General features: G+C 46.0%; 1 protein-coding gene and 1 long non-coding RNA gene across 7 annotated transcripts in view; one reads left to right on the top strand and one right to left on the bottom strand.

Annotated features, from left to right (window-relative positions):
- The window catches only part of BCAS3 (BCAS3 microtubule associated cell migration factor), a 459,527-nt gene extending 449,789 nt beyond the window's left edge, over positions 1-9,738 (top strand). For 3 of the 5 annotated variants that reach the window (XM_053366622.1, XM_053366620.1, XM_053366618.1), the window contains one exon: positions 8,604-9,738. In XM_053366622.1, the coding sequence (XP_053222597.1) occupies positions 8,604-8,752 (149 nt within the window). In that variant the 3' untranslated portion in view covers positions 8,753-9,738. Of the gene's footprint in view, positions 1-4,246; positions 4,338-8,603 lie in introns of all 5 variants that reach the window. The other 2 variants (XM_053366619.1, XM_053366621.1) reach the window with 2 other exon arrangements.
- On the bottom strand, positions 72-22,635 carry LOC128402477 (uncharacterized). Of its 2 annotated transcripts, XR_008327708.1 has the most exons (8): positions 22,552-22,632; positions 15,539-15,612; positions 8,557-8,768; positions 7,427-8,270; positions 5,547-5,733; positions 4,495-4,739; positions 1,814-2,683; positions 72-460 (listed from the first exon to the last, which is right to left on the bottom strand). It is a non-coding gene; the product is annotated as an uncharacterized LOC128402477 (long non-coding RNA). The 2 variants fall into 2 exon arrangements; XR_008327707.1 differs by lacking the exons at positions 72-460; positions 1,814-2,683; positions 4,495-4,739 and having other exon boundaries at positions 5,231-5,733; positions 22,552-22,635.
- Positions 22,636-27,949: the final 5,314 nt, after the last annotated feature.

The raw sequence follows: 27,949 nt of genomic DNA, 5'->3' as shown, positions 1-27,949 counted from the left end.
GAGTAACGTGTAGGTGGGGGACACAGATCAGTAGCAAAAGTGGCCAGAGCAACCAATGTGAGTCACAGGCCTGATCCCAGTCCAAGGACTCAGGCCATCAGGCAGAAACTCTCAAGGACACGGAGCAGGGCCACGATGGGGTCCAGGGAGGGTCTTGAGGGCCACATAGTGGGCTGCATTTTCCTCCAGGTCTGATGTTGCCCACGTTAAAGGGTTCTGCCGATTGTGCAAAGAGATGTGCGATGTAAACGCTGAGAAGCAGGAAACAACTCCCTTTCCCCCAAAGCACATAGCGACATAAATGGGATTATCGTGCCTATTGTGGAGGGAATTGTTTCTCTAAAACACTTGCTCCTTTATCTAGTGTACTTTTAACCTTCCAGAAATTGTGCCGAGTCAAACTTGGAGAAGTTCCAAAGGGCTGAAGACTAAAGCTTTGACAGACCAAGTCATCAGTGCTCTGTTAACAAAAAGGGGGGGAAAACCACAAAAGCCTTTAAAAAATAAATAAATCCTGAACTAAATCTATTTTTGTCAAAGGAAGGGGGATGGGTGGAAAACTCTCTCATCTGAAATCCCTGTTGTGGTCTATTTGGATATCTGTCAAACTGTATGGCTTCCTTGCTTCTCCATACATGGCTCATTTATCTTAACGGAGCATTGATACTCAGTGGTGTGCAAAATGTTTTTTAAATGTTGTATCTGAGATACAAGTCAGCCAAAATTTGGTGACAAACCTGCTCCTTGCTTCTGTATTCATGCGGGCTTTTGTGCATCCCATAATTATGTGATTGTTCCCACACAAACCAATGAAGGATTTGACATTGGCTGCAGCCTTTGGTGTTCTGTGAGAGTCTCATCTACAGTAGTACCTTGGTTTACGAACTTAATCCGTTCCGGAAGTCCGTTCTTAAAGCGTTCTTAAACCAAGGCGTGCTTTCCCAAAGCAGCAGGGGACTCAATTTACAAATGGAAAACACTCAACAGGAAGTGAAACATGTTCTGCTTCCAAGGCAAAGTTCACAAACCAAAACACCTACTCCCAGGTTTGCGGTGTTCTTAATCCAAGTTGTTCATAAACTAAGCTGTTCTTAAGCCAAGGTACCACTTTATTCTGTTTCAGGAGAGAAAAACTAAAGTTTCTAGTCTTTGTGGATGGACTTAACAAAGTATTCTGTTTATAGGGCTGCTGTGAGGATGAATCAATTCACTCTACCCTGAGTTGAGTATTTGAGTAAGCGTGGAGTCGGATGGTGCCTTGGCTTCCTCAATTAATGTTTTAGAAGGCTATAGGAGGGACATAATTTGTCTAAAATCACAGGGAGGGGCAGAAATCAGGGAGTTATGGATTTCCTTAAAGATTCCCCTGAACCTTTCCTCCGATAATCTCGTATCAACCTGCCAGTGTGTTGAGAGATGAGGCCCTCTTGGCTGTCCTTATACTCAAGTAAGCATGGTTTAAGGCGCCAAGGAAGGGACTTTTCAGTGGTGGTTCCTTGCCTGTGAAACTCACTCCCTACTGAGGTATGCCTGACCCCACTTCTTCATAGTTTAAGGTGACTGGTTAAGACACACTTTCCAGCTGGAATTTGCAGGAAACCTAATTGGACAAATGGCTTAGTTAGATGAGTAAATCGCAGTTTGGTGGTTTGTTATGAGTTGTGTTGTTAATTTAAGGGTGTGGGATGTATTCTTTTAATCTTATCTGATTTAGCCATAAGCCACCCTAAGGCTTGTGCACAGGGCAGTATGCGACTCGAATGAATGACCTGAACTTCTAGGAAGAGCAGGGTGGACGGGTGGATAAGCTCACCAGGCCAGCAGGCGCCACTTCCCATTGTCCCCACTCCTGCCACCATTGGAGGTCTTGTTCCTTTTAGAAACGCCATCGTCAGGGTGCATCTCAGCGTAATTCAGCACTGGGATTTGAAGGGGGGGAGGAACATTAGTCGAGCTTCAGAAAGCCCAGCGCTGTGAAAAGTGACTGACGTGTGAAAACGAGGCTACAATTAGTTCTTTCCACCAGCGCTCTCCCATTCAGTCTGGGGTCACTCCTTCGGCAAGCCGGGCACGCTTGAGCCTAATGCGTCGTGACAGGTGGAGAGGAGGAAGGAGAATCCTGGGATCCGAAGTTGTGCCTGCCGCCGCTCTGCTTCCCCCGCCGCCAACACATCGGCCCCGACTGTCATTGTATCATTTCGTCCACCCTGCGCCTCTGCAGGAAACGGTGCAACCCTGGCAGGGTGGGTGGAACAGCTTTTGGAGCAAGTCCCTTTCTCCCTGTCCCCCAGTATCCTCCCTCTTCATTCCCAAGTAGGATATTTCCTGAATCTTCTGCTCAGCAATTCCTTCTGTCAGGGAAAGCGAGAGAAAGGAAAAACCATTAGGAGGGCTAATACACCAGAGAGCAGATTCCACAGTTGAGAGAGAAAGAGAGAAAGACGGAAAGGGGGGAGAGAGAAAGTGGAGAGAGGCAGAACAATTTATGAGTGTTCCAGGCAACGGAGGACTACATAGAGTTTCTGAGCAGGCCCCGGATTAATGTCCCGTATAAAAATGGTTTCAGGTTTAAGCAAAGCCAGCCGGGACCTTCTTTCCTTTTAAGATTTCCGTGGAGTCCTTTGATGGCTTCTGGGTCTCAGTCAGACAAAAGATAATGACTGATGGCAACTCCAAGAAGATCCTAAAAGCAAAGGCGAATGAAAATTCGTTATATCCAGCTGTTCTCAGACTCTGTCCCAGCCGCCAATTTAAGGTTTTTTCTCCACTTACCCAGGAAGACTAATGCAAGGACACAGGGGTTGGCTTAGTACAGGGATGCAGAACTTCTGGCTCTACGGATTTTGCTGGACTGCAACTGTCATTGTATAAATTGGTAAAATAATGATAATCCCTGACTGCTGGCCATTGAGAATGGAGCCTGAGAACATCTGGAGCCACAGGTCCCTCATCCCTGGCCTTATAGTATGTCAGACTAACTAGGTATTTTCTACCTTCTTCCAGCTAACTAGGCATTTTCTACCAATCTTCTCCAACCTGGTCCCCTCAACACCACCAATGAGCTTCAGGTCCAGAAACCAAACATGGTCCTCCAAGCCTTTCTGTCTGGCCCTCGAGACTCTCCCCATACCCCACACCATCTCTGCAAGCCACATCCCTCACTAGCCCTCCTGCACCCTCTCTGTGCTTCTTTGCCTGGCTGAGATGTCTATTTTAACTCAATGCCTCTTGCTTGCCTGGGTGGAGGGTCGCGAGAGAGGAGCATGCGTAGAAACTAGCCCACTGTAAAATTTACTCATCGCTCCACCCAATTTTGCACCTGGCCCCATCCACCAATGGCATGGGAACTCTGGGTAGCTGCCCAGAAAGGAATGTGACCTTCAGGCTGAAAAAGCTTCCCCACCCCAGCCTAGATGAAGTGCTTTGAAAGGGGGATATAAATGCCTAAAATATTAATGTTGCTGCTGCTGTTGTTGTTGCTGCTGCTGCTGCTGTTGTAGCCCATCTTTCTTCTAAGGTGCTTACTCAAGCTGGTATACCTGGTGCTTCCCCACTCCCCATTTTATCCTTACAACAACCCTGTAAGTATGTCAAACTCAGAGACAGTGACTAGCCCAATGTCACCCAGGGAGCTCCAACAGTCGAGTGAGGATTTGAACACCAGTCTCTGTAGGCTGGGTCACCAACCCAGATGCCCCAGACTCTGAGCTTTCATTTTTAAAAAGTTAAGCAATTTTTGTAAAATGAGAATGGTGTACCTTGTACATTTCCCCTGGCACTGAGGAATGCTCCCAGTTATTTGACAGCAACTGCATTTGTGTGTACAACTCTATAATCAGGACCAACAGGCATAGCTGACCTTCCATGATAAGCATAAGGTTGTCAGGGATTGTTGTCTCTCTACTTTTGTGTTATGCCATGCTCTCTGTGGCAACCATTTTGTGAGCAGCATCCTCGGCGCTCCCTCAAAATTCAAAATGCGCCCAGTAATCCAAAAAGGTTGGTCACCCCTGGACTAGTCTGACACACCGCTATACCACACCAGCTCTTATTAGGGCTGCAAATATTTATTTATCACAGAGCAAACTCAATATTCCAAGTCCCACTCCTTAATGACAAATAACCAAATCTCCAAACTTGCAGCAAATTTCACCTTCTCTAAACATCTTTACTGCTTTGGGGTTTCTTTAGAAAAAATGTCACAGTCCCCCCCTCCAAATGAACACAGCACTCTGTTTATCCACAGAACAGGCACTGCAACCATCGCCGCATCCAAACGCAACCACTCCCAAACACCTCAGCCCAAATGTAGCAGGACCACCTGTAAGGTTGAGAAGGTAATTCCTGTTTTTTAAAACAAAAACGCAAACATCCAGCCACATCCAGTGCTCTCTTCCATCCACGAAGTCAAAAGATGCCCTTCAAAGTAAGGTAAGTATCGCCATCCCACTTCAATAATTTCCAGAGAGGCGATGCAGGCAAGTTCCGCTGTACCTAGAACGACTCCAGGTGGATGTTCCCAATCTCTTCAACCGCTCGCTCTCTCCTTCCCCATCTCTTTCTGGTTCTGAGGGTCCTATGGGCTTCTGGTAGTCCAACTTTTGGGATATGTTCAGGGCTACAATGTAGCTACTGCACATGTAAGGCGGGCGATAGGCGCATGGTGATTGGCACTGGTCTCTCCTGTTCTTTAAAGGAGGACAGCACGGTAGGATGTAAAACCTCTGGCTTTAGCATGGCTTGGAATGTAGCCTGCTGTGAAAAATAAGTGTCACAGTTATGGATCCAGCCTCAGGCCCCACCAATTACTGGCAAGCGGCCCCCAGAATGTTCCCCAGGAGGGAAAGCAGCCCCTCTACAGCAGACCTCTCATGATGATGTCTCATCAATAGCCTTCTCTTCCACCCTTCTCTTAATATCCTTTCAAAGCCATCCTGTGAGAACAGATTCAAGAATCTGTAGCTAGGCTGAGAAAGACAGTGATTAACTCCACGTCAGCCAGTGAGTTTCATGGCTGACTGAGGAGCCCAACCTGTGCCTCCCTGGTCCTAGATGAACCCCCAATCCCTGGAGGGTATTTGTACCACCACCACCACCATCACCCAAACTCACCCTGCCTATCATAGCAGCAGATGTGCTGCTGTTACTCGCAAACATGATTCTCCCACCTGCCAGTCAAAAGTGGTACAGTCCAGTCTGCTGCCCTGAGACTGGACTGAATGAGATTCCCATCTCATTATGTGGTAGGACAGTCCATCGTGATTTGTCGGCTGATTTCACCTGGTGAGAATTTAGAGTCAGGTGCAATGAATTTTGACTGGAGAAAATTTCTTGCGGGAACTCTTCACCTATATATATTTGCACTTAGCTTTCTTTAACCGCCTGCTCAGAATATTTAACTTCCTGCCTCCTTGACTGTCCCTTGTGTTTCCCCAATATTTGGTTCAACTCTGAGTTTCAAGCATGTCAAACTTCTGCTGCACCGACCGCTTAACTGGTTGCTCTTGGGCTGATGAGGCTTCCACTGCGCTGGTGCTGCCGTTCACAATCATTCTCACCTTGAAAGTGGAGGTGGGATGGTTGTTCTCTCTCTCTCTCTTTAAATGTCTCTTTTTCACGCTTTCTTGCTTTGGTTGGGTGTCCCGTGGCAGTTACTAAGAGCTCTTGGTATTGATCTGCCTGTGCCAAAAATACTTAACTGGGGGCGGGGAATTAAGCTTGTCATCTACAGAACTGTGGGAGGAAACAGGTCAAAAGAGGTTGAGGGAGAGGCATGCACACCAGCTGTTGAACAGAAAAGGCAAAGGGTATTTAGCCAGGGCAAACGTGGAGGGATCCTCAACGCAAGAGGCAGCCTGACACACAATGTTGGAATAAGAAGGGCAGAAAGATGGGAAGCTGCTTCTGAGGGTTCCCAGCAGATGGTGGCTATCACAACTTGTGAGCTTCCTGGATTACTGGTGGGGAACCTGCTGCCCTCCAGATGTTGCTGGACTACAGCTCCCATCATTGGAACTTAGCCTGCAGCTGGATCAGGCCAAAGGCCCATCTAGTCCACCATCCTGTTCTCACAATGGCCAACCAAGTGCCCCAATGGGAAGCCCTCAAGCAGAACTGGAATGCAATAGCAACCCTCCCCCTTGTGATTCACAGCAACCAGTATCGCCTCTGACACTGGAGGTAATATACAGCCACAATGGCTAGCAGACACTGATAGTCTTATCCACCATGAATTTGTCTCACCCGCTTTTTCCAAGTTGGTGGCCATCACAACATCCTGTGAGAGCCTGGCCATTGACCATGCTGTCTAGGGCCAGTGGGAGTCAATGTCCAACAATGTCTGGGGGGTTACAGGTGCTCTAGCCCTGACATGTAGGTGGGGCACTGTTGGCACCTTCAGTGCTGGGGTGGGTGGATCAGGAGTCCCATGCTCATTCTGGGAAGCACAGTTTAACAAGGGCACTGGTGAGTGTGCCCAAAGGAGGAGGGACCAGGAGAATGAGGGGGGGGTGTCTCAAAACCAAGAAGAAAAATGGTTGGAAGAGGTGGACCTATTTAGCCTGGCGTAGAGAAGGACAAGGGGAAACACAACAGCAGGCTCCAAGTATCGGAGGGGCTGCCACACAGCAGATGGAGAAAAATGGCTCTTTCTTGTGCCAGGGGGCAAGACTAGAAGTTGTGACTGGAAATGGCAGAGAAGCAGTCTTTGGGTAAATATTCGGACCGCGGCTCCCATCATCCCTTCCCAACTACCATGCTGGCTGGGACTCATGGGACTTATAGTCCAACGCTACCCGTGCATTAGGAGAAACTTCCTACCAATGAAAGCAGTTTGACAGCAAAGCAGGCTGCCTCAGGAGGTGGTGCACTGTCCTCTGGAGGGATGAAGCAACGGTTGAAGGGCCACCCTGCAGGCAGGCTGTCATTGCAAGGTTCTTGCCATGAGTGGGTTAGACCAGATGTCCTCATCTAATTCTATGACCTCTGTGGTTTCAGACCAGAGCCTTTCTGAGCCCAACCTGGAAACGCCAGGGATGAACTTGGGGCTTTCCATGTGTCATCTTAAGGAAGGGGGCTGAAGCTCTGCTACTGAGCTACTGCTTTATCCCCTGAAATGTATCCTAACATTTCTGCCCTTCAGCAGTGGCAGCTGGTGCCCTTTAGGACTGGTAAGGCAGGAGACTGGGAGGCCAACAGTAGGTGGAGCCAGAGATGGGGGAAGCAAGTGCCGATGGCAGGCGGAGCCAACTAGATATAGCTTTGTCCATGTCCTCCATAGAAGGGCAAAACCAAGACTAAGGGAAGTTTCAGCCAGTGCCATCCCCTGGGCTGGTTGTAAGAAAGAAGGCAGGAAGAAGGGGCTGGCTGAGGGCAGGCACTGCCCCATTTGCCCTAATAGACCAGCTTCCGCTGCCCCTCAGATCACCTCTTCCTCACCCCAAAAAGCTTCTCTCTGCTTTGGCAAGCAGGTCACTCATCCATCTTCACAGACAAGAAGGATTCAGCAAATATTAACATCTGCTTCCCTGTTCCCAACCTTGCTTTTTCCTTCTTTCTGTTAAAAAAGAAAAAAAAATGCAACATTGGCATGAAAATCAATACTAGGTTGTTGGGGTTGTTTTTTTTTCTTTAAAGGAAGAGACAGGGAACCTTGTAAGGAGTTCAGAAGCCAAAAAAGCAATGTTTGGGCGGAGCTGTTGCCCACATTCCGTCTCCCTACCCGTGGAGTGACGCGAGATGTTTAACCAGAGCCAGCTGTGCGCGAGGGGGAGATAAAAGGAGCCAAATCAGACAGGATAAGACCAGCATTAGTGCGGAATATGCTACTCATTGCAGGGCTACACTGCAGTTTTGCAATCCCTGAACTCATGGGAGAATAAGGATATACATACACGCATGCGTAATTTTATCTGTACGCTGCCTTTCCATAGTTCAAACCATGCTCAAGGCGGCTTACAACATGAAACAAATACATAACCACAACATAGCAAAAGTAGTCAAAATCGATAAACAAATCATTAAAAAATACAAAACCAAACTGAACAATTCCCACATAAATCACAACAAAATCTAAAATACAAATACAAAAAAGCCAGCAGCGCTCAACAAAGAAACCCAAACACCCCGGCCTAAGAGTCTGTTCAGCAACCTCACCTTTTGTAGTTGGAGTCAGTCCAGGCCCCACCCTCCCACGTCAGGTGGGAAAAGCCTGCAAGGAAGGGAGCAGATCTCCCAGGACTCACAGCCAAGATGGTCTCTGGCCTCTTCAGCTTTTGTAGGAATAAAGCAGAGAAGGGAGAACCATGCACACTTCAACTCCTTGGAGGAATATAAATGTAACAAATGTACAAATAAACCTGGACTGGCCATGAGAGGTAGCGGGGGGGGGAGTGTTTGAAGTTATTCATATCTCCTAAAATGGGGGAGGGGACACACCACACACAAACCTACCTTGTACCCGACAGGCGAATGTAAACCAAGCCCAACCAAGCCCAGTTACACACACCCTCGTAAGCCCCTCCATGGCCTTCTAATGTCTGTCCTCTCTCTTTTTACCTGAAGCACTGACCAGAGTGGTGCCGCCTTTTCTCTCCCCACTACAGAGCTACAGCGAGAAGGAAGCATCGAGACGCTCAGCAATAGCTCGGGCTCCACCAGCGGAAGCATTCCACGCACCTTCGACGGATACCGGTCGCCTCTCCCGACCAACGAGAGCCAGCCATTGAGCCTCTTCCCGACAGGCTTCCCGTAAACAACTCCCGGCGTTCCTGAAGCAAAATAACAATAATCCTGCAGGCCAACGATATGATGCACCGGATAAACTCTTGATGTGCGTTCACCCCAGTGGCTGGCTCCAATGCTGGGTGGTTCTTGTCACCCTAACCAACGCCACGTCCGCTTTCCGCACTTCCAGAACTGTATGAACAAATTTCTGATTTGCTGCACCGTGCAATATATAAACGAGACTCTCCTCTTTTAATCCTAATGGCTTTTCTAGTACAGGGAAATGGCTGTTTCGAATAAGTATTTTAAGCAACTTTTATGTTCTTGTAACCATAATCTGCTTCCCCACTCCGCGCATCATCCGTAAACCTCAGATGAGGGAAACATCTGTGGCCCAGCAGCTGTTGCGGGACTTTAACTTCCATCTGCCCCAGCCAGCACAGTCAGTGATCAGGGATGATGGGAGTTGTAGTCCTGCAATGTCCGGAGAGCCACAGGGTTACCTACCCTTGTCAAAAGGAGACTCGCGTCTCTAAACCTGAATCTACTGCTAGCCTTCATTTTGTAACAATTAAAGCTGCTACCCCTATTTGGGAAATGGCGTCATAATTCTGAAGAATGAGGCCCATATAAATTGAGGCTGTCAGCATGCAACACTTTGCAAATGTATGAAACGGTGACAGATTGATTACTGGAAGGGGATATATTGGAGGACAAGCTCCAAAGGGGACACTGGTTTCTTTGCAATACTGATCTTGTTTCTTCATCCCTCCTCCCCGGCAAGATTTTAAATTGATACCAGGAGTATTACAAGCAAAGGAAGTATCTTCTCTTTTCTTTTGTCCTTGGGAAGGATGATCTCTGATGATTCCATGTATTTTAGAAACGTACTTCATCTGATTAACTCCAGTGGGAAATCCTTCTCGTTGAACTATTATAACATTGTTCCTTGGAACTCCTCCTATCTTATCCAAAAATGCATGTGATCTTAAATAAATCTCTGTGGTGAAAGGATCTTGTTTATATTTTTGTGCCGAGGTCATTTCGGTGGTGTAGGTGGAGGCTGTGGGCTACAAAGAATCTATAAAGTTGCTTTATACAGAGTCAGATCATTGGTGAATCTAGCCCAGCACTGTCCACACAGACTAGCAGCAGCTTGCCAGAATTTCAGGCAGGAAGCCTTTCCCAGCCCTCCCTGGAGAGGCTGCCAGGGATTGAACCTGGGAACTTCTACATGCAAGGCAGGTGCTCTGTCCCAGAGTTACAGCCCTTCTGCTTCCAGCTCTGTACCACCTGTGGCACAGCATCCCTGGTCACGGCCAACTGCCCAGTGTTAGAAACTCAGATATATAAGCTAGGCGCCAGGTTTACAGTCGCTAAAACAGAATGCCTAGTGGCCATTTTGGGGCCAGAATCATTCATTCTGATTGTGCAGATAAAATAAAATGGATAGAATTCTACAAGATGTGTTGCTAGTGTGTGAAAACAGCCAAGATCCAAGGATCCCCAGGCACACAACTCCAGATGGTGGAGATGTCAGGCAACATTCTGGCACCCAGGCATCTTCACCTGGTCGCAAGTGGCCAATAGCCAGATGCCCGCATACCTGGAAGTAAATCCCATTAAACACAAAGAGATTTACTTCTGAGTAGTACCACTGCATTCTAAGTTAACTATACAGTGAATTCTTAATGAGTGCCTGAGCCTAAGCCTCTTTGCAAAGTTTTCACATTTTTCATTTGCTGGGGGGGGGGCCTTCTTTAACATCCATACACATTTACTATGCAGTAGTATCCGCAGAGAGTAACTTCTATGGCATCTCAGATGAACCCACCCCAGAAATGATGCATCCTGGTTGCTAGAGGAAAGGCAAACAACAAAAATTATATGGACCTAAAAAATGAGGCAGAAGTAAGAGAAGTGCACTAAAGGGGAAGGGAAAACAGCAGCTCTTTAGGACCCCAGCAGTTGCTGCAGCCTGGTGTCCAAAGAGCTCACTTGCCAAGCAGAACTCTGACTTCACTTATTGGCTATAGAAAAAACAGGCAGGCAGGAGCAGCCAAGCTGTTTCATCACACAAAAGTTGCATAGAAAGAAACCTTCATATTTTCCTTCGGAACTTTCTTTCTAGCGGGGCTAGAGACTTGCTCTTTTAAAAATGGAACTTCAGAATCTGTGGGCCTGGTATTCCCTGTACCTGCCTCTCAGTGGCCCTGCAAGCTCCTCTTAAGTCTCAATATCTCTACAAGGTCCTTTTCGTTTCATTCTGTGTTTTTAACAGAGACTTATAAAGGTAGGTAAGGTTCTTCCAGGATTCAAAATATATTTGCCTACTTCACATGATGAAAGGACAAGGCATCTTGAGTCACACAGCGAAAAGGAAACGCATCCTAAACCACAAATCTTTTAACGCTTCCTCAGCTTTGTAGCGGATGGGAAATTGGCCTCTTTTTTTCTTCTTTTGTGAAAAATAAAATAAAAATCTTTTTTAAAAATAATAATCACATTTGCTCTTTGGCTCAGCACTATAGGTTTACCATGTCCCAGGTGGTGAGAAAAAGAATTGTCTATGCGTCTACATAAGAAACCACTAAAATTTTGAGTTTCCAAAATTTTTGTTGTATCCCCAATCTCTTTCCCTTTCTTTCAAAATCGCAACCATGCAAATAAATGGGAAATTCTCAGAGTCTCTTTAATCTCTGCGTATTTTCTCCAGGAATAGCCCCCATCAAAATCGGCATCAGTCACTCCCAAACAACACGTGGCGAGAGAACACTTCATGGAACACACACAAAAGAATTGCATAGTCTCCCCGGAGCTCAAAGAACTCACCACCCATAGAAGAGAGATCTGGCTGCCACCACCCTGGATGATGCCCTGCTCTGTCTTTGCCTCTTTTTTAAAAAGCCTCTGCTGAGTGTCTGGGGGTAATTCAGCCCTGGCTCTGCATGTGGCTGGATAAATGAGTTGTTCCTGATACAGCTGCAGAAGGAGTAGGATTAACTTGGCCATCAGAGGATGTTGGGTTTCTAGTCTATCTGCAGGAATCCCTGGTCTTTCCAGTCAGGAAGCGTCCCCATCACCAGTGATTCATAAATATATGAGCATCACTGTTGGCATTATCGGGCCCCTATCATTAATCATACTGCAGGATGGGGGCACTGCTAAGCTCCTCCAGAGGCCTTTGGCCCTTCTTCTCACAGCTGCTGCCTAGCCACTCAGGCCAGATAAGGAACTGTTATCAGCCCAAGGACCACTTTTTCTTCTGGGCAACCTCCCAAGTGCCACATGCTAGAGGTGGACAAAGGCAAAAATGAGTGGCACAACAAATGTAAATGCCACCTAGTTTCTAGACACACCCTACTCTATCCTACATCCAGACATGTGAGAGGCATTATCAGAATTCAAGGAGACATTCCAGCCAGGCAAAAACACCCAAGGAGGATACGAAGCAGGTTGGTGAGTGGTGTGACCTGGGGAGAAGGCAGAGGTCCAGAGAGAACCAGAGGGCCACAGTCAGGACCCACGGCCGAGGCTCTCCACCCCTGACATAGAAACATAGAACTGTAGAGTTGGAAGAGACTGGTGTGTCCATCTAGTCCAACCCCCAATGCATGAATTTTTTGCCTGATGAAGGGCTCGAATCCACGATTCGGAGATTAAGAGTGTCATGCTCTGCTGACAGGGCTATCCCAGGCTCTTGCCCTCTCCAAAATTGCAAGGAATGACAAGAGAATGCGGAGAAAGAAGTCTCCATTTGCCTCCCCTTTCTGCCCAATGACACAGAGGGGATAGTTGGGGAAGGGGAAAAATGGTGACCACCAGGCTTAGTGGTGCTGCTGTAATTCAGCTGGTGGCTGCAGAGAGAGAAAAGGTAAGGTTAGGAGGACAGAAAGGCCGTTTTTCATCCCTGTTTTCACCCCTGTGATCTTTCACCCCCCCCCCCAAAAAAAGTAATTCAAGCCAAAAGCAATAATCTTTGGGCTTGGCCTTATGTTGTCATTTGTATGTAACACAGCAGACCTACCTGCCTTTTTTGACAATCCCTTGCATTTCCTCCAAATACAGTGGTGCCTCGCAAGACGAAATTAATTCGTTCCGCGAGTCTTTTCGTCTTGCGCGGTTTTTCGTCTTGCGAAGCACGGTCAGTCGCAACTGCACCTCTTCAAACGGTTTTAAGAAAAAGGAAACAAACTCGCAAGACGTTTTCGTCTTGTGAAGCAAGCCCATAGGGAAAATCGTCTTGCGAAGCAACTCAAAAAACGAAAAACTCTTTCGTCTTGCGAGTTTTTCGTCTTCCGAGGCATTCGTCTTGCGAGGTACCACTGTATATGTCAGGGAATGGATTGGACCAAGCAAGGCTGCGGACCTCGTGAGCAAGTGGAACCAGTGAGGTTAAGCCAGTCCACTCCAGCACGGATTTTTTAACACAGTTCATGCCAAGGTCAGTTCCAAAAGTTCAATCACAATCCAGATTAACACATACAGGAGGGATTGTCAAAACCCGATGCTTCCTCCTCCTCCGCTCCCGCTCCAGGCAGCACCCTCCGGGGACAAAGTTCTTGTATCCAAGGGAGGCAAAACTCCCGTCATCGCCCTCAGTTAGGTCTAAATTGTTCTAAATTCTCAGAAGCAGCTTTGGGGGAAGTATGCAAGGGCTGGCAAGCATTAAATCTCTCTCCCTCGCTCTCTGTTTTAAAGAATCATCACCACGCAGCCACGGGGAAATTCCCGCTTCTTCTTTTTTTAAGTGCCCCTTTGAACCAAGACTTTTGCTGCTGTCAGAAAGGGGAAATTTATAGAATACGACAATACCTGAGCATCTTCTGTCTGAGGAGAAAACACTGTGCAATTTGGGGTCGGGGAGAGGTTCATAGCATCTCACGGGGCCATAGCACTGCAGCAGAGCACACACTCTGTCTTCGGAAGGTCCTGGGATAAATCCCCACTGAGATTCTTTTATCTCAGTTCATGGAGCTGGGAAAAATTCTTCTCCTGATGAGATGTCAAAGGGTGGCAGGACACCTGCCTGGCATGCAAAAGGTCCCAGGTTCAATCCGTGGCAGCAGCACAGGTAGGGCTGAAGTGCAGCTGCCACTCAGTGAAGACAACACTGGGCTAAGTGCACCAATCGTCTGACTCAGTAAAAGGCAGCTTCCCATGTGTGTCTTCTCTAGCTCAATTGGTTGGAACATGGTGCTGGTGATGCAAATGTTGCAGGTTCAATCCCTGTATGGGACCACTGCATATTTCCTACATTGCAAGGGGTTAGACCTAGTTGACCCTCCGGGTCCCTTCCAACTCTACAATTCTATGATTTCTATGTGCCTGTTTAAATCAGCCCTTGATTTGGAACCGTGAGGACTGAGTATAAAAAGGCCGCTTTCTACATTCCTACCTAGTAGGTAGCCAGTGGTGCCCCTCCAAACTTTGTTGGACTCCAAATCCCATCATCCCTGACCATTGGCTTCAAAAGCAGTACAGAGAGGGGTGCATGCAAAATATTAATAGGCAAGAATTCATATAAATGAGAATTAATAATTTTTCATTCTCAACAACCGTTTGAGCAACACAAAGAAAAAGAGTGATTGGCCCAAGGCCACCCAATGAGTGGGGATTTGAACCCAGATCTTCCCAACACTTTAACTACCGCACCACAATGAAACAGACATCCCCTCTACTGCAAACGTTCAGCCTCACGCAAGAAACCCCTGAAAGACCTTCTGCGAACGCAGGCTTTTAAAAGCCCTTTTCCAAGTTGTAGCAACTGGCCGCCCCCCTATGGAGTTCAAACACCAAATTGTCTCATTTAACCCGGGCTTGGCTGTAGATCACTCTTTGGGATAAAGTGGGAGCTTTCTAATAAAGCCGAGCTCACGTTTCCTGAGCGAACGTGAAATACGGCTTTGCTACCCTTTCCCTGGTTTCTGTAATAAACACGCCCATGTACTGCCCTTAAATCATTTTGGGTGGCAGCGCTGGAGTGGGGGGTGGAGGGGGGTCATTCACTTGCACAGAGAGAGAGAGAGAGAAGATGGCAAAGAAAGGTTGCTTTGCAAAGGCAACCTGAAGTTCAAATTCACAGCATGTGGGAAATCCTAGAAAGGATCCGATGCACGCCTGCGGTCGAATGAGGCAGTCAAGCAACTTGCACTACTTCAGGGGGCAGTTGCAGGGGGAGGGCAGGGGGGGTCATTTTTGTAGTAGTAGTTACTTAAAATATTTTTATGCCATCCTTAAATCAAAAATGACAACCAAGGCAGGGCAAAGCATTCTGCTAAAATGCATAATGCAAAAGGAAAAGCCAACCATATTAAATCAACAGGTAAGATGTGTAGCTCAGTGCTAGAGCATCTGCTTTGCTTGCAGAAAGTCTGTTTCTATCCCCAGCATCTCCAGGTACGGCTGTGAGAGACTCCTGGCTGAAACCCTGGAGAGCTGCTGCCAGTCTGTGTTAAGCCATACTGAGCTAGGTGGACTAATGGGTTGGCTCAGTATGAGGCAGCTTTCTGTGGTCCCACCATTCATCCAGAACCAAGAGGGCATAAATAATTGTTTTTAGGGGCAATATAGGTAGAGCATCTGCTTTGCTTGCAGAAGGTCCCAGGTTCAATCCCCAACATCTTCTGGAAGAGCTGGGAGAGAATCCCGTCTGAAACCCTGGAGAGCTGCTGCCATTCAGTGCAGACAATACTGAGCTAGATAGACTAACTGTCTGACTCAGTATAAGGCAGTTTTCTTTGATAAGACATGACTTTGCATAACATTAAAAGCAGGGTAACACAGGCAAGTTTTTAGAAACATTATGAAATACCTGGATTGATGGAGCAAGCCATATATCTCTCAGAAGGAAATGCCACAAGGTAAGAGACTTTTAAATGGTTACCTCTGTAAGACAAAAATATATATTAAAGTGTTAAAAAGCACTACAGAGGGGGAAATCCTGCTTTGAGATGCCCAAGTTTTATACGTGCAAAATAACCTGATTGGTTTATTTACAAGTTTCAAAGCACATTGCCTGACTTATCACTCATAATGGACCTTAATTTGCTCTGTCTTGAATTTGCCAACATTCAGCTTGGATGTCTATGAGTTCTGGTATTATGAGAGAAAATCTACACCTCTTACCATATCCCTCCCCTTGAATATTAGACAGGTGCTGTCTCTGTTTTATTTTTGGTGCCTATGGATGACATTCCTCTTTCAGGTAGGTAGCCGTGTTGGTCTGATGCAGTCGAAATATATATATAAAAAATTTTAAATGCCCAGTAGCACCTTAGAGACCAACTAAGAACAAACTTAGTTGGTATCTAAGGTGCTACTGGACAATTATATATATAATAAACACACACACACATATATTCCTCTTTCAATGAGTCTCTTTAAGATGAGATTTTTCTCAGTCTACATCTGTATTGGAATTGTTTCTAAGATGTTTTTAAAGATTTTAAAGAGTTTTGTTTTTTAAAAAAAGGTTTCTGAAGATGTTTCTAAAGTTATTTTTGTTGTTTTATTACTTGTTTGCTGCCATGAGCTCCTTTGGGAAGAAGAGCAGGATATAAATTCAATAAACAAGCAAACAAATAACCCCCTGCCCTTAATCACTTTATTTCTAAACTAAAAAGCCCCAGACATTGTAAGCTTTCCTCCTAGGAGAATCAGCTCAGCCCCCAGATCCTTTTGGCGGCCCTTCTCTGCACCTTTTCCAGCTCTACAATATCCTTTGTGAGATATGGCAGCCAGAAGTATAGCCACATTGCATTCCAAATGTTTGCTTGTGCAGTATCATAAATTTGAACAAAGGTATCCCACCAACAGAGACTCAAGGAGAGTCGAATCCCACCAAAAGCAATTATATTTTCAATCGCTTTCCTAATGATCCATAACATGGAGCACACATTTGCTCATAGCAGCCCATATTCCGGGTCTGTGTTTTCAACAAGACACCACAATTACCCCAAGGTCTCATTCCTGGCCAGTAGAAATAGAAGATAATTTCAATTCAGTGTGCATTTAAAGCTGAATCTATCAAATAACACACCTTCCAAAACAATATGTGAACAGCCACCCTTCAAAATTCACATTTATCCAAAATTTGCAAGTTCAAATTATCCAAATTCAGATCCCCAACCTATGTCTACAAATATGTATATATTAAGGAAAGTATGCGCAAAAGCATCATATCTAAGTGAATATAGCATATAAAAATGCATTATATATGGGGAAATTATTTCCAAAGATGGGCTCATTAGTCAGAACTGCATATAAAAATTATTTAGTATTTTATTTAATTAATTAAGTTGTATACTGCCCTTCATCCAAAGATCACAGGGCAGTTCACAACATAACCAATAACCCTTCCCTCCCACAAACATATTTAATCAGCCAAAGGCCTGTTTATAGAGAAACGCTTTTGCCTGGTGCCTTAACATGTGTAATAGAAGGCTTCAGGTGGGCCTCCCTGGGGAGAGCATTCCATAAATAGGGAGTCACTGCAGGAAAGGCCCATTCTTGTGTTGCCACCCTCCAGACCTCTAGGGGATGGGGCAAAAGAAGGCCTCAGATGATGATTGCAGGGTCCAGATTGATTCGTAACAGGAGAGACAGTCTTTAGGAGAAATTTGCAGTGAAATACTGATTAATTTTCATTAGAATTGTTTTTAATGCAGATTGCTTAAGAGTGTAAAATGAGAAAGTGAGGGAAGCAAAATTAACAAATTCATCCACTGCTGCTGGTTAGTCACCACCAGTTCTTACTCCATTACCTTATCTGAAAATTAGGATTGTTTTACCCCGGTGTGCATCATTTTACACTTACTGTACTTTCATTGAACATTTGCCATTTGTTTGTTTGATAGTTTAAGTAGTTAGATTATTTTCTGATATTGTCGCCACCCACCTAAGTTTCGTAGTAATTATAGGCGCATTAAAACACCAGAATCAACCAGGGGGAAAACAATCAATAACAAGCGTAAAATCAGCTTGCTATTGATCAGCTGTCGGAGGCGACTGCTTCACTCTGCCTAATGGTAAAGCTAGTCCTAAAGTTTGGATCTTTGCACACACAGCCCTCCTGTCTTTTTTTTTTTTTTAAACCAGGCCAGGAGCTGCTGAAATTATCCCATGTTTCTGGCCAGATTGAAGAACAACCTTTTTCTGCATTCACCATGAGGTGATATTGGTTCCCCTCGCCTCATCACGACTGTATATGTCCAAATGTTTCCTCTTAAAAGACAAAGTTAGCAGCTGTGAAACATTAAGGGCGAGGTGATCCGAGCTTAACTGGCGGAAGCAGAGGATTTTTACAATATCTTAGGAGCGCGAGGGGGGAAGCCAACAGGATATGGAAGAAGATGGTCTCTCCCATGTGTGAACTATCTAAAGCCCCTAGACGCGCCAAGTCCTGAGAACAGAAAAGCAGAATCAAGCACTGAATTGGGGGGGGGGGGGGAGAACATACTAAGTCAGTGTGGTACAGTGGTTAGAGTATCGGACTAGGACCTGGGAAACCAGGGTTCAAATCCCTACTCAGCCATGAAATTTATGTGGGTGACCTTGAGTCCGTTTATGCTTCTTAACCTAACTTACCTCACAGGACTGTTGTGTGACTAAAACAGGAGGGAAATAACTACACATACCAACTTCAGTGCCTTGGAGGAAAGGTGGGATATAAATGAATAAACAAACAAACTGACTTAACAGTTTATTTTATCAATATAAATCTGACGGGGGCTCCCACTCCACAAGAATAGTAAAGGACCGCAGACAGTTAAGTCCAGTCACAGTTGACTCTGGGGTTGTGGCGCTCATCTCGCTTTACTGGCCGAGGGAGCCAACGTTTTGTCTGCAGAGTTTTCCCGGGTCATGTGACCAGCATGACTAAGCCGCTTCTGGCGCAACGGAACACTGAAACCAGAGCAACGCTCAGAAACGCCGTTTACCTTCCCTATTTATCTACTTGCACTTTTTTTGGGGGGGGGGTGCTAGGTTGGCAGGAGCTGCAACCGAGCAACGGGAGCTCACTCTGTCATGGGGATTCGAACCGCCAACCTTCTGATCTGCAAGCCCAAGAGGCTAAATGGTTAAGACCACAGCACTAAACAGTCTGCTATTTGGTGAAAGGGAGGAGAAGGAATTGTAGAAGAAATGGCCCCACCATTTCCTTTTGGACCCAGAGGATCAAGGCCGGCCCAGGACATTTTGACGCTGTAGGCAAAACGTTTAGATGTGCCCCCGCACCCACAATGCCGCACCCACACAGATCCATGCCCTCGCCTGACTCCTGCTGTTTCACCTGCTCTACCAGCTCAACTGCACCCTCAGGGCTGGCAGAGGTGCAACTGTGGGGGCAGGGAAGGGGTTGGATCTGCTGCCTGAGGCAAATGGCTTCACCTCACCTTATGGGTGGGCCACCCCTGCAGAGGATCTTGTTTGGGTGCTAATTTGCACCATGGGCTTCTCATCTTGCAAGGTTTCCCAAGGTAGGCCCAAAATCCACCACCACCCCACAGAAGTTCAGTGCCTACTGGGAGAAAGGGACAGGGCCTGTCCCCAACTGATGACATCATCAACACCAGTGTTTCTCACTCCACGTGTTTTTAACCCTTAATACACATGCAGTGATACACCAGGCAACTTCCTTTTCCAATGGTTATTTGAAGCATGCTATTTGTTTGTTTGTTTGCTCATGCAAAATCCCACTAGCACACATCTTGGAGAAATACAGAATCACAGTATCATGCATATCAGGCCTGCAAGCTTCATTCAGGTGGTCTGCGGATTTGTGATTGAAGACGGGGGACAGAGTGCATCTATCACATTAAATATGTATATTGGTTTTAATTCTATTTTTATTGCTTCTTCTATTTCTTTGATTATATTTTATCACATTACAATTTAAATTCTATGGCATGCAGATTGCAATACAATAGAATACAATGAAGAAGTCACAAGAATACAATTAAAAACCACACAGCATCTCGCACCCCACATTCTCTGTCTCGTCCTTCGAACTCACCTCAGGCCACCTCTCAATGGCTTGGTTTTGCACCCTAAATGTTTTTGCCTGAATGTGTCCTTGAACTCTGACGATGTCCCTTGCACATATGGATAAGAGGGGCCTGTGTGTAGAAACTAGTCTGGAGAAGTGGATAAAGAAAAGTCTTTCTCCCTCTCTCCTAACACTAGAAGTTGTGAGCATTGAATGAGGCTTAATGTTGGAGGATTCAGGACACATAAAAGAAAGCACAGCACATGGTTAAACTATGGAACTATGGATATAGGACAACCCAAATGCTGCAATTATCATCAGAGGCCCTTCTTCGTGTACCTCCTCCATGAGACTTCTGGAGGGCCTTTTCTGCAGCAGCTCCCCACTTGTGGAATGCTCTCCCCATGTAGGTTCGGCTGGCACCTTCATTATACAACCTTGGGTGCCAGGAAAAGAAGTTTTCCTTTTTAACCAGAACTTCGGCTGATTAACAGTCTATGTTAAATGTGTTTGTGGGAGCATGGTTATTGGTTTGTTTTGTTCTTGTTTTTACTATGTACTTTATGGTTTTAGTCTGTATTTGTATGCTGTGAACCACCCTGAGATCTTTGGACGAAGGGCAGTATACAAATTTAATAAATAATAGTCATAGTAAAACAGTAAAATAGTAATGGCCAGTGTGAGAGCAGGATAATGGACCAGATGGGCCCCTGGCCATAGCTGTCAACCTTCCCTTTTTTTGCAGGAAATTCCCTTATTCCAGTGCCATTTCCCGCTGCTATCCCGGATTGTTAGATATCCCGTAGACTGTCCCCAGGACAGGTGAGGCTGCTGATCCCTTATTTTTGAGGCTGCTGATCCCTTATTTTCAAATCAGAAAGTTGACAGCTATGCCCCTGGCCTGATCCGACAGGCTCTTCTTATGTTCTTACTATACAAAGATTAAAATTTGCATTCATTGCTCCACCCACTTTTGCCTCTGTCCCCATCCACTACTGGGATGTGGCCCTCAGGAGGTTCCCAGAAAGGAACATGGCCCTTGGGCTGAAATAGTGTTCCCCACACCTGGTTTAAATAATGCAGAGCTAGATAAACCAAGTGTCTGACTCAGTATAAGGCAGCTTCCTCTCTTCCGAGGTTCATCCAGTAACACCGATTACTGCATCAAAATTCCCCCTCCCTCTGATACTCGCACACACACGCACACACACAAACACTAACCCAGCCAAGGATCAAACTCCCTTTGACACCTCCCATAGGCTGAGACAGGCTTAATGTGTGTGCAATTTCACACTCTGACTAATCTACGCACTGGGCAAACTAATCCCCGTAATAACCGGCAGATTTAGTTGTAAATCAGGCCATCGATCCAGAAAGTCCCCAAATGGCTCGGTGGCTAAAAATACTTTATACTTGGGAGAGAGAGGAAACAACTCACACACATGGCCTGAATGTGTGCAAGAGATTTTTATTTTTATTATTCCACTGGTAGATTTTTAGCCAAAGCCGTTTGCAAAAATCTTGTTAATCCTTTTTTTTTCCTCACAGAAAATCACAACCCAGAATTACTGAGAGGGTCGAAAATCCCACTCAGGCACCCCCTCAAAAGCAGCTCATTGCCACAAGCAAGCTGCTTCTCTCCCCCTGCCCCCCCCCAAATTCCCTCCATTGGCCTTAGCTACAGCAATGGCACAGGATGTTCACAGGCATCACAACTGCTTGAAGAGGAAAGTTCAGGCGTTAAATGCTGACAATAACAGGGGTAAATCTGCAGGTGGGGACACGTCATAGTAGAAGGGAATATGAGCTGTGCAAGAATGGGAAGCAGAAAACTGGGTGCTCTGAAGAAGCAGAGAGGCGGAAGGCTATAAGGAATCAAGATGGTGGGCTGAACCTTTCAAAATTGTGCTAGCAGTGTTGCCATACGTCCGGAACTTCCCAAAAATCGCTGGAACATCCATGAAAATCTGGACGTAGGGCAGCCCATGTTGGTAGTGTAGATTTCATTAAAAATAGCTCAAAAACTCAACAATTTTGGGCAAAACTAAAAAAAAGTCAACAACTTTGTCTGTCCCCCCAGAAAAATAACCCCACAAACCCTATGTGCTGGTCTTAAACAAATTCTGCCTGTTGGTTCCTGAGATCAAGGAGCAGGTTTTCATCGATGTTTGGATACAATTGGGTGTCATTTTGAATCTGTACCTCTTTGAAACTGAACGGATAGCTTTCCTATGTGGCAAAATATTAATATATGCATATTACAGGCCATTCCAACGTGTGTGCGTTAATTACTTGGTGCAATTGCATTATGTACTTGAGATTTAATATGGTTCAATGAAAAGTAATAAAAAATATAGGAAATGCACTGATTTTAACCACCAGTAAATGACTAAAGAATAATATATACCGGTAATATCTTTATCTATCTATCTATCTATCTATCTATCTATCTATCTATCTATATAACCAGGTTTGCTTAATAATAATAATAATAAACAACGTTTATTTATTCCCACCCTCCCCGGCCTAAGCCGGGCTCAGGGTGGCTAACATCAAATATACAACATTAGTATGAAATCAAACAATAATTAAATTACCTCCTAAAAACACGTCAAAATCAAATTAAAGTCTAATTAGATGGCTTTCCACAGGGTTAGGGTTAGGAACAATCGTGTGTGTGTGTGTGTGTGTGTGTGTAAAAATCCAGGAAGGACATAATGCAAGTCTAGCACTTTTCATACCTTCTGCCTCCAGCCCTTACCCCCCACCCTTTATTTTAGCAGAATAATAAACAACACCTAGCAGTACATATAATATTTTCTCTAACTTCCACTTACTGAGAAGACTAAGAAGAAGCCTGGCTGCTGCTGAGCTTGACTGCTGAAAAATAAGAGGTAGGCCCAAAACCCACCACCACCACCCCACGGAATGAAAGTGAGCCTCTCATTGGTCGAGGCAAATAAAATGGAAGGCACAATGCATCTGACTGGACAGAACTGCCGCCCAAATTCTTAAGGAGCTCCTCTGATTGGATACTGCTCATGAGGCAACAGTAGGGCAGCAGAGGATTAATAGGAGAGCAAAAGAGGCTTCTGGCCTTACTTGACATTTTCCTGCCTATTTATTTTTTTCATAAAATTGTATACACAACTTGATAGTTAAAACACACACACCTTGAAGTGGTTTACAAAAGATAAAACAGTGAAATCGGTAACAACCATACTTTAAAACACTTTAAAAGTTAAAACACTAAAACCAGACTAAAATTACCTCAGTTTCCTAAGCAGCTTGTCTAAGCAATAATGTTGCTTTTGTAAACTCTGTTGGGGTTTAACTTCTATCAAGCGTTATATGAATTGGGGGCGGGATAATGAAATAAAACGTTTTTCTGCCTTGGGAACTGCTCCTCATCCTTCTAGCTCAGTACTGTCTACTCTGACTGGCAGCAGCTCTTCCCCATGGTTTCAGACAGAGTCCTTTTCCTAGTCCTACCTGGAGATACTGAGGGTTGAACCTGCAACCTTCAAGGTGGGCTGCAAGGGTCTGAAATAAATATATCAGGCTTCTAGAGCTGCTGCTTCTTCCTTGAGCCCAACCATGTCATCGCTGAGGGCAGTCAATAGCCTTTTAATCTATATGTGCAGATGATCTATGGCTGTAATATGCGAGTGTATATGAGCAACCAACCACCTGCTTCCCAACCCATGATCCTGAGTGCTGGCAGGCCACATGAGGCCCATATGAATCCAGTCCAGAGGTCCCATCGGGAAGCCCCACTGATATAACACAGAGCGGCTTGTTCCCAAGGGAGCTGGTGCAAGGTTTGTTTAGCAGACGGCTTTGTATTTCATTGCTTCAAAAAGCCAAGCTGTTTACAAATCCCAACAGAAAGAAGTCAAATATAAGAAAGACAAGATTGATTCATAACCAGACAATACTCCTGCTGCAACTAATCCACATCACCACAATTCTACATTTTAAGCAACATCATTGAATAGAAATCTCTTAATATTGCACCGTTTGGCTTTGTTTCAGGGAGTTGGTGGCCCCCAAGGAGCTGTTCGAAAGGAGAAAGAGTTGGCCACGGTCACCGAAAGCGCCCAAATTTGCTGACAAGCTTGCTGGGCACTGGAGCCCAGTGCATGACTGACAGGGAATGAATGAATGACAGGGAATGAAGCTTTGGGAATGAAGCTCTCTGGCAACTGGAAGATAGGGAGAGCCCTGTGGCCTTTGATGAGAACAAAGGGGTCTTTGGCAAAGGGCTGTTGAGTGGCCTTATCGGTCCTCCCCCAGCTATGATTCAATGGATAATAGCATCCTCCACCTCTCCGCACTTGTCTATCAGAGGTCCACTGATTACAAAGGCATGAGATTGCAATTCCTCCTCCTTTGATTAGCCAGCTCTTGGCCTAAAGGTGCATGATAACCCTAGCTCCGGAAGGCTCTTCAGACTCCTCTGGAGAAGCTTATCAAGGAGACAAAATGCTCCTCATACATGTATGTCCAATACTCAAGAGATTTGCAAGGGCTTAGGCCCCTCTCCGCCGCCGCCACCGCCACCCTACCCTGAAGATCGCAATAACAGCCTTCTTCATTATGAGAGCAGGTCAAGGATGGGGCTCCTAGACTGCAAGCATAGAGGTTAGAGAAAACTTCGAATAAAGATTTGGTGGGAAAATTAATGTTAAGTGGCAGCAGTACTGATACTACTAGTAGTAAGTGTTGAGTAGTGGTTTTTAATGTGAGCAGTTTTAAATTGATACTGAAAATAAAATATGGTAAGCATTCTGGTTAGAGCTGTTATTTTTTTTTAATTCCTAGGTTGCCAGGTAAATGTAAATTAGGGGTAGTGTTGTTGCTGCTAAATGGCATAAAAATGGGTAGTGTTAGATAGTTTTAAATTTTTCATTTGTATTGTGAGGAAGATCATGGGCACAAACAGGTCATCTGCACACATAAGGCATGTTCACCTGTTACACTGAACACAAGTACAAGCTGTTTCCACACATGTACAAGCATTTATGAGAAAGAGTACACACGTGTTGATTTGTGCAGACTCAACTGTTGTGTGCCCAGGAGCATTGACTGTCCATTTGTTGAATGTTCCATGTGAATGGTTGCAAGTTTGTGCAGCTCAACTATCTGTATACACAGATTGTACACTCGGTTAACATAATGTGTGAACACCATAACAGTCTTCCTTACTAAGGTGAGATGCACTGTATTTCTAGCAGGACCGATCATGGGAAGGAGGGGTGGGGTGCTGAGGAGAGTCCCGAAAGCTGGATGAAGAGGTTTGGAGAATCACATTTTGTCCCCGGGCCTGAGATTCCCTACCCCTGGTCTATACATATAGATTAGCACACGCACATTTCATGATCTGTGCCTTCTTTTTTAGTGATGAATTTCCTCTTCCCTCCCTGTCCATTTTTCCTTGTGTGCTGTGTGTGTGTGTGTACTGTATTTCGTGCTCTATAAGACGCACCAGACCATAAGACGCACCTAGTTTTTGGAAGAGGAAAACAATAAAAAAAAATCTGAATCCCAGAAGCCAGGACAGCAAGCAGGATCGCTGCGCAGAGTGTTTGTTGTGGGGGAGGAAGGGAAAGGAGAATGTTAGCCGCTTTGAGACTCCTTAAAGGGAGTGAAAGGCGGGATATCAAATCCAAACTCTTCTTCTTCTTCTTCATCCCTGCCCGGGAGAGGCTGCGTGCGGCTAAGGCTCCCCCAAGAGCCGCGTTCCCTTTAAAGAGCATGCGGAGTGTGTGGGAGCTTTTCCCCGAGGAGGGAGAAGGGCCGCACACATACTCCATGCAGCTCCTTAAAGGGTGCTGAGCAGAGCCTCCCGCCTGTATTCACTCCATAAGATGCACACACATTTCCCCTTACTTTTTAGGAGGGGAAAAGTGTGTCTTATAGAGCAAAAAATACGGTGTGTATTGTGTGTATGTATATATATTGTGTGTGTGTGCATGTGTGTGTGTGTGTGTGTGTGTGTGTGTGTGTGTGTGTGTGTGTTGTAAGCCTCTGGGCAGGAACTGCCTTCTTTTAATTTATTGTATGTGAGCGACTCTATGAGCCTTTGTGGCTGAAGAATGGGGTACAAATGCTCTAAATAAATAAAATAAAATAAATTTTCTCCTTTTCGGTGATGCATAAGCAGCCAACCTGGTTTTAAGAGTCTTTGAGCTACAGGAACAATCAGATGCCACCCAGGCAACCTACTATGCCATGTAACTGTAGCATGGGGTGGGGAGGGAAAACTGATTATTCTACCTGATCTCCCCTCTGTGAACTGAAATGTCTTTGTGTTTGCTGGTGTGTGTGTGTGTGTGTGTGTGTGTTCCTAGAACACTCAGACACGGAGTTGGAGGCTGTGAACACATGTACTTTCCGGACTCTGGGGTGAGCTTGGTGTTTTCGTAAATGCAGCTGAGGGCCTTCCTTTGATCTCCTTGATTCATGCCTAGGTTTGGCCTGGAAACCTGGTCCAGATGCTGCGTCCACTCCTTCGCTTGACTACTGGTGGGTGGCTTCAAGATTTCTCTGCGATGACACACACATGCAGAGGGAGAGTGGAAAGCGAGGCGGCTGGCTTCCAGGCTCTGTTTCAAACACATTTCCCCTGCAAGCGGCTTGGAGAGTCGCCCGCGGACCTCTCAGCGCTTTTGATACAGCAGGCCAAGTTTGGAGTTGGATGCCTCAAGACAGGCCCAGCGCGGCTCATCGTAACCACCCGTGCTTTGCAAAAAGTTTGGCTCGCCTGCATTTAGCCATCTGTGTGCATCAGGTGCCAATCTTCTCCCAGGAGAAGGGAGGCCCTACTTTGCATGCTAAACAGCAGCAAATGCGCTAGAGGCCCCATCCCAGTCTTATCTCATGCCTTGCATGCAGAAGGGTCCAAATTCAATCCTCAGCATCTCTAGGTAAGACCAGGAATGCTCCCTGTCTGAAACCCTGGATAGCTGCTGCCGGCCAGTGTAGACAATAGTGAGCTCGGCAAATGGTCTGACTGACTCAAAGTCCTCTCCCTCTGTTCCTATGTAATGGCCTTGTTGGGGAGAGGGTTCTTTTCAGATGCTTAAGGGTATTACTGGTGGCAGAACTTGCAAGTCTGAAATTTCAGCAGCACCCCATGCAATGCCAAATTTCGGCACCACCCCACACCTCCCACCTTCCATTCCACATCACAGTTGAGGCACGCCGAGGCTCCATGCCCAGTGCAACCGAAGCGGTCGCTCTCCGTTAAATCCACCTCTGGTATTACTTCAAAATGTAGTAAGCCAACTCTGCTGCTTAAGACTAGTGCTGGTGGGGGGGGTGTCTCTGGTGGGGGGTGTCTGCTGAGTGCGATTCGGGACCTCTGACCCAAAGTTGACTCTTGGAGACCATGGCTATCTCTCTTCCCTTTGTAGGCATCAGAGCGCTAGCTGTGAGGCCTCCCTCCCAAGTTCACTTCATCTGCGTCTCCTCGGCCGCATTCTCTTGACCATTCAAGATGTCAGCTTCTCAGTGTCAAGGGGCTCCCCGCTATCAGGTCCCTCCCCCGCCCCGCTTCCCCGGCTCCTCATGAAGGGGCCTATCTGATACTTGACCAGCCATGTAAGAGCACCGAGGATGGCAGCCAAGGCATCTTGGTGGAGTGCGAAATTCACCCCTGGTCAGAAGGCCAACACAAGGCCCGGCCGACACTTGCCTCCACTTCAGACTCCAAGATAGGGATGAAGAGGCAAGCAGGCCTCGGCTTGGCCCTGTGTACTTGAGGGTCACCCCTGTAAAGTGTGGCACACTTTGAAGCACCGGGAGAAGGAATTCTGTCACAGGGAGAACCAGCACTGGAAATATAACCAGGGCGGTACAATGGGAAGGAGGTTCTTCTGGGCCCAGATTGACCCTTCTGGCTGGGGAAAGGCAAATCCATTGATTTTGGGTTATCTCCATTTCTTCCTTTTGTGCTCTTCAATTCACCTCTACACATGCGATTTTTATTTACCTATTCACTTGTCGCATTTATAGCCTGACTTTTCCATGCCACTTCCTCATTTACTCCCCACAACAACCCTGTGAGGTAGGTCAGGCAGTGACAGGGCCCAAATCACCCAACCGAGCTTTTTGGCTGAGTGGGGATTTGAACCCTGGTCTCCCAGCATGGCACCCACCATACCACATTGACTTTTTAAAAGCCCTTCAAGAAAATTCATCAGTGCAAATTTCTGTGTGCAATTTTGCCTA

This window comes from Podarcis raffonei, chromosome 15 (genome assembly GCF_027172205.1).
Source record: "Podarcis raffonei isolate rPodRaf1 chromosome 15, rPodRaf1.pri, whole genome shotgun sequence".
Classification (NCBI taxonomy): Eukaryota; Metazoa; Chordata; class Lepidosauria; order Squamata; family Lacertidae; genus Podarcis; species Podarcis raffonei.
Note: the sequence above shows the minus strand (reverse complement) of the source record. Positions and strands in the feature narration are given on the sequence as shown.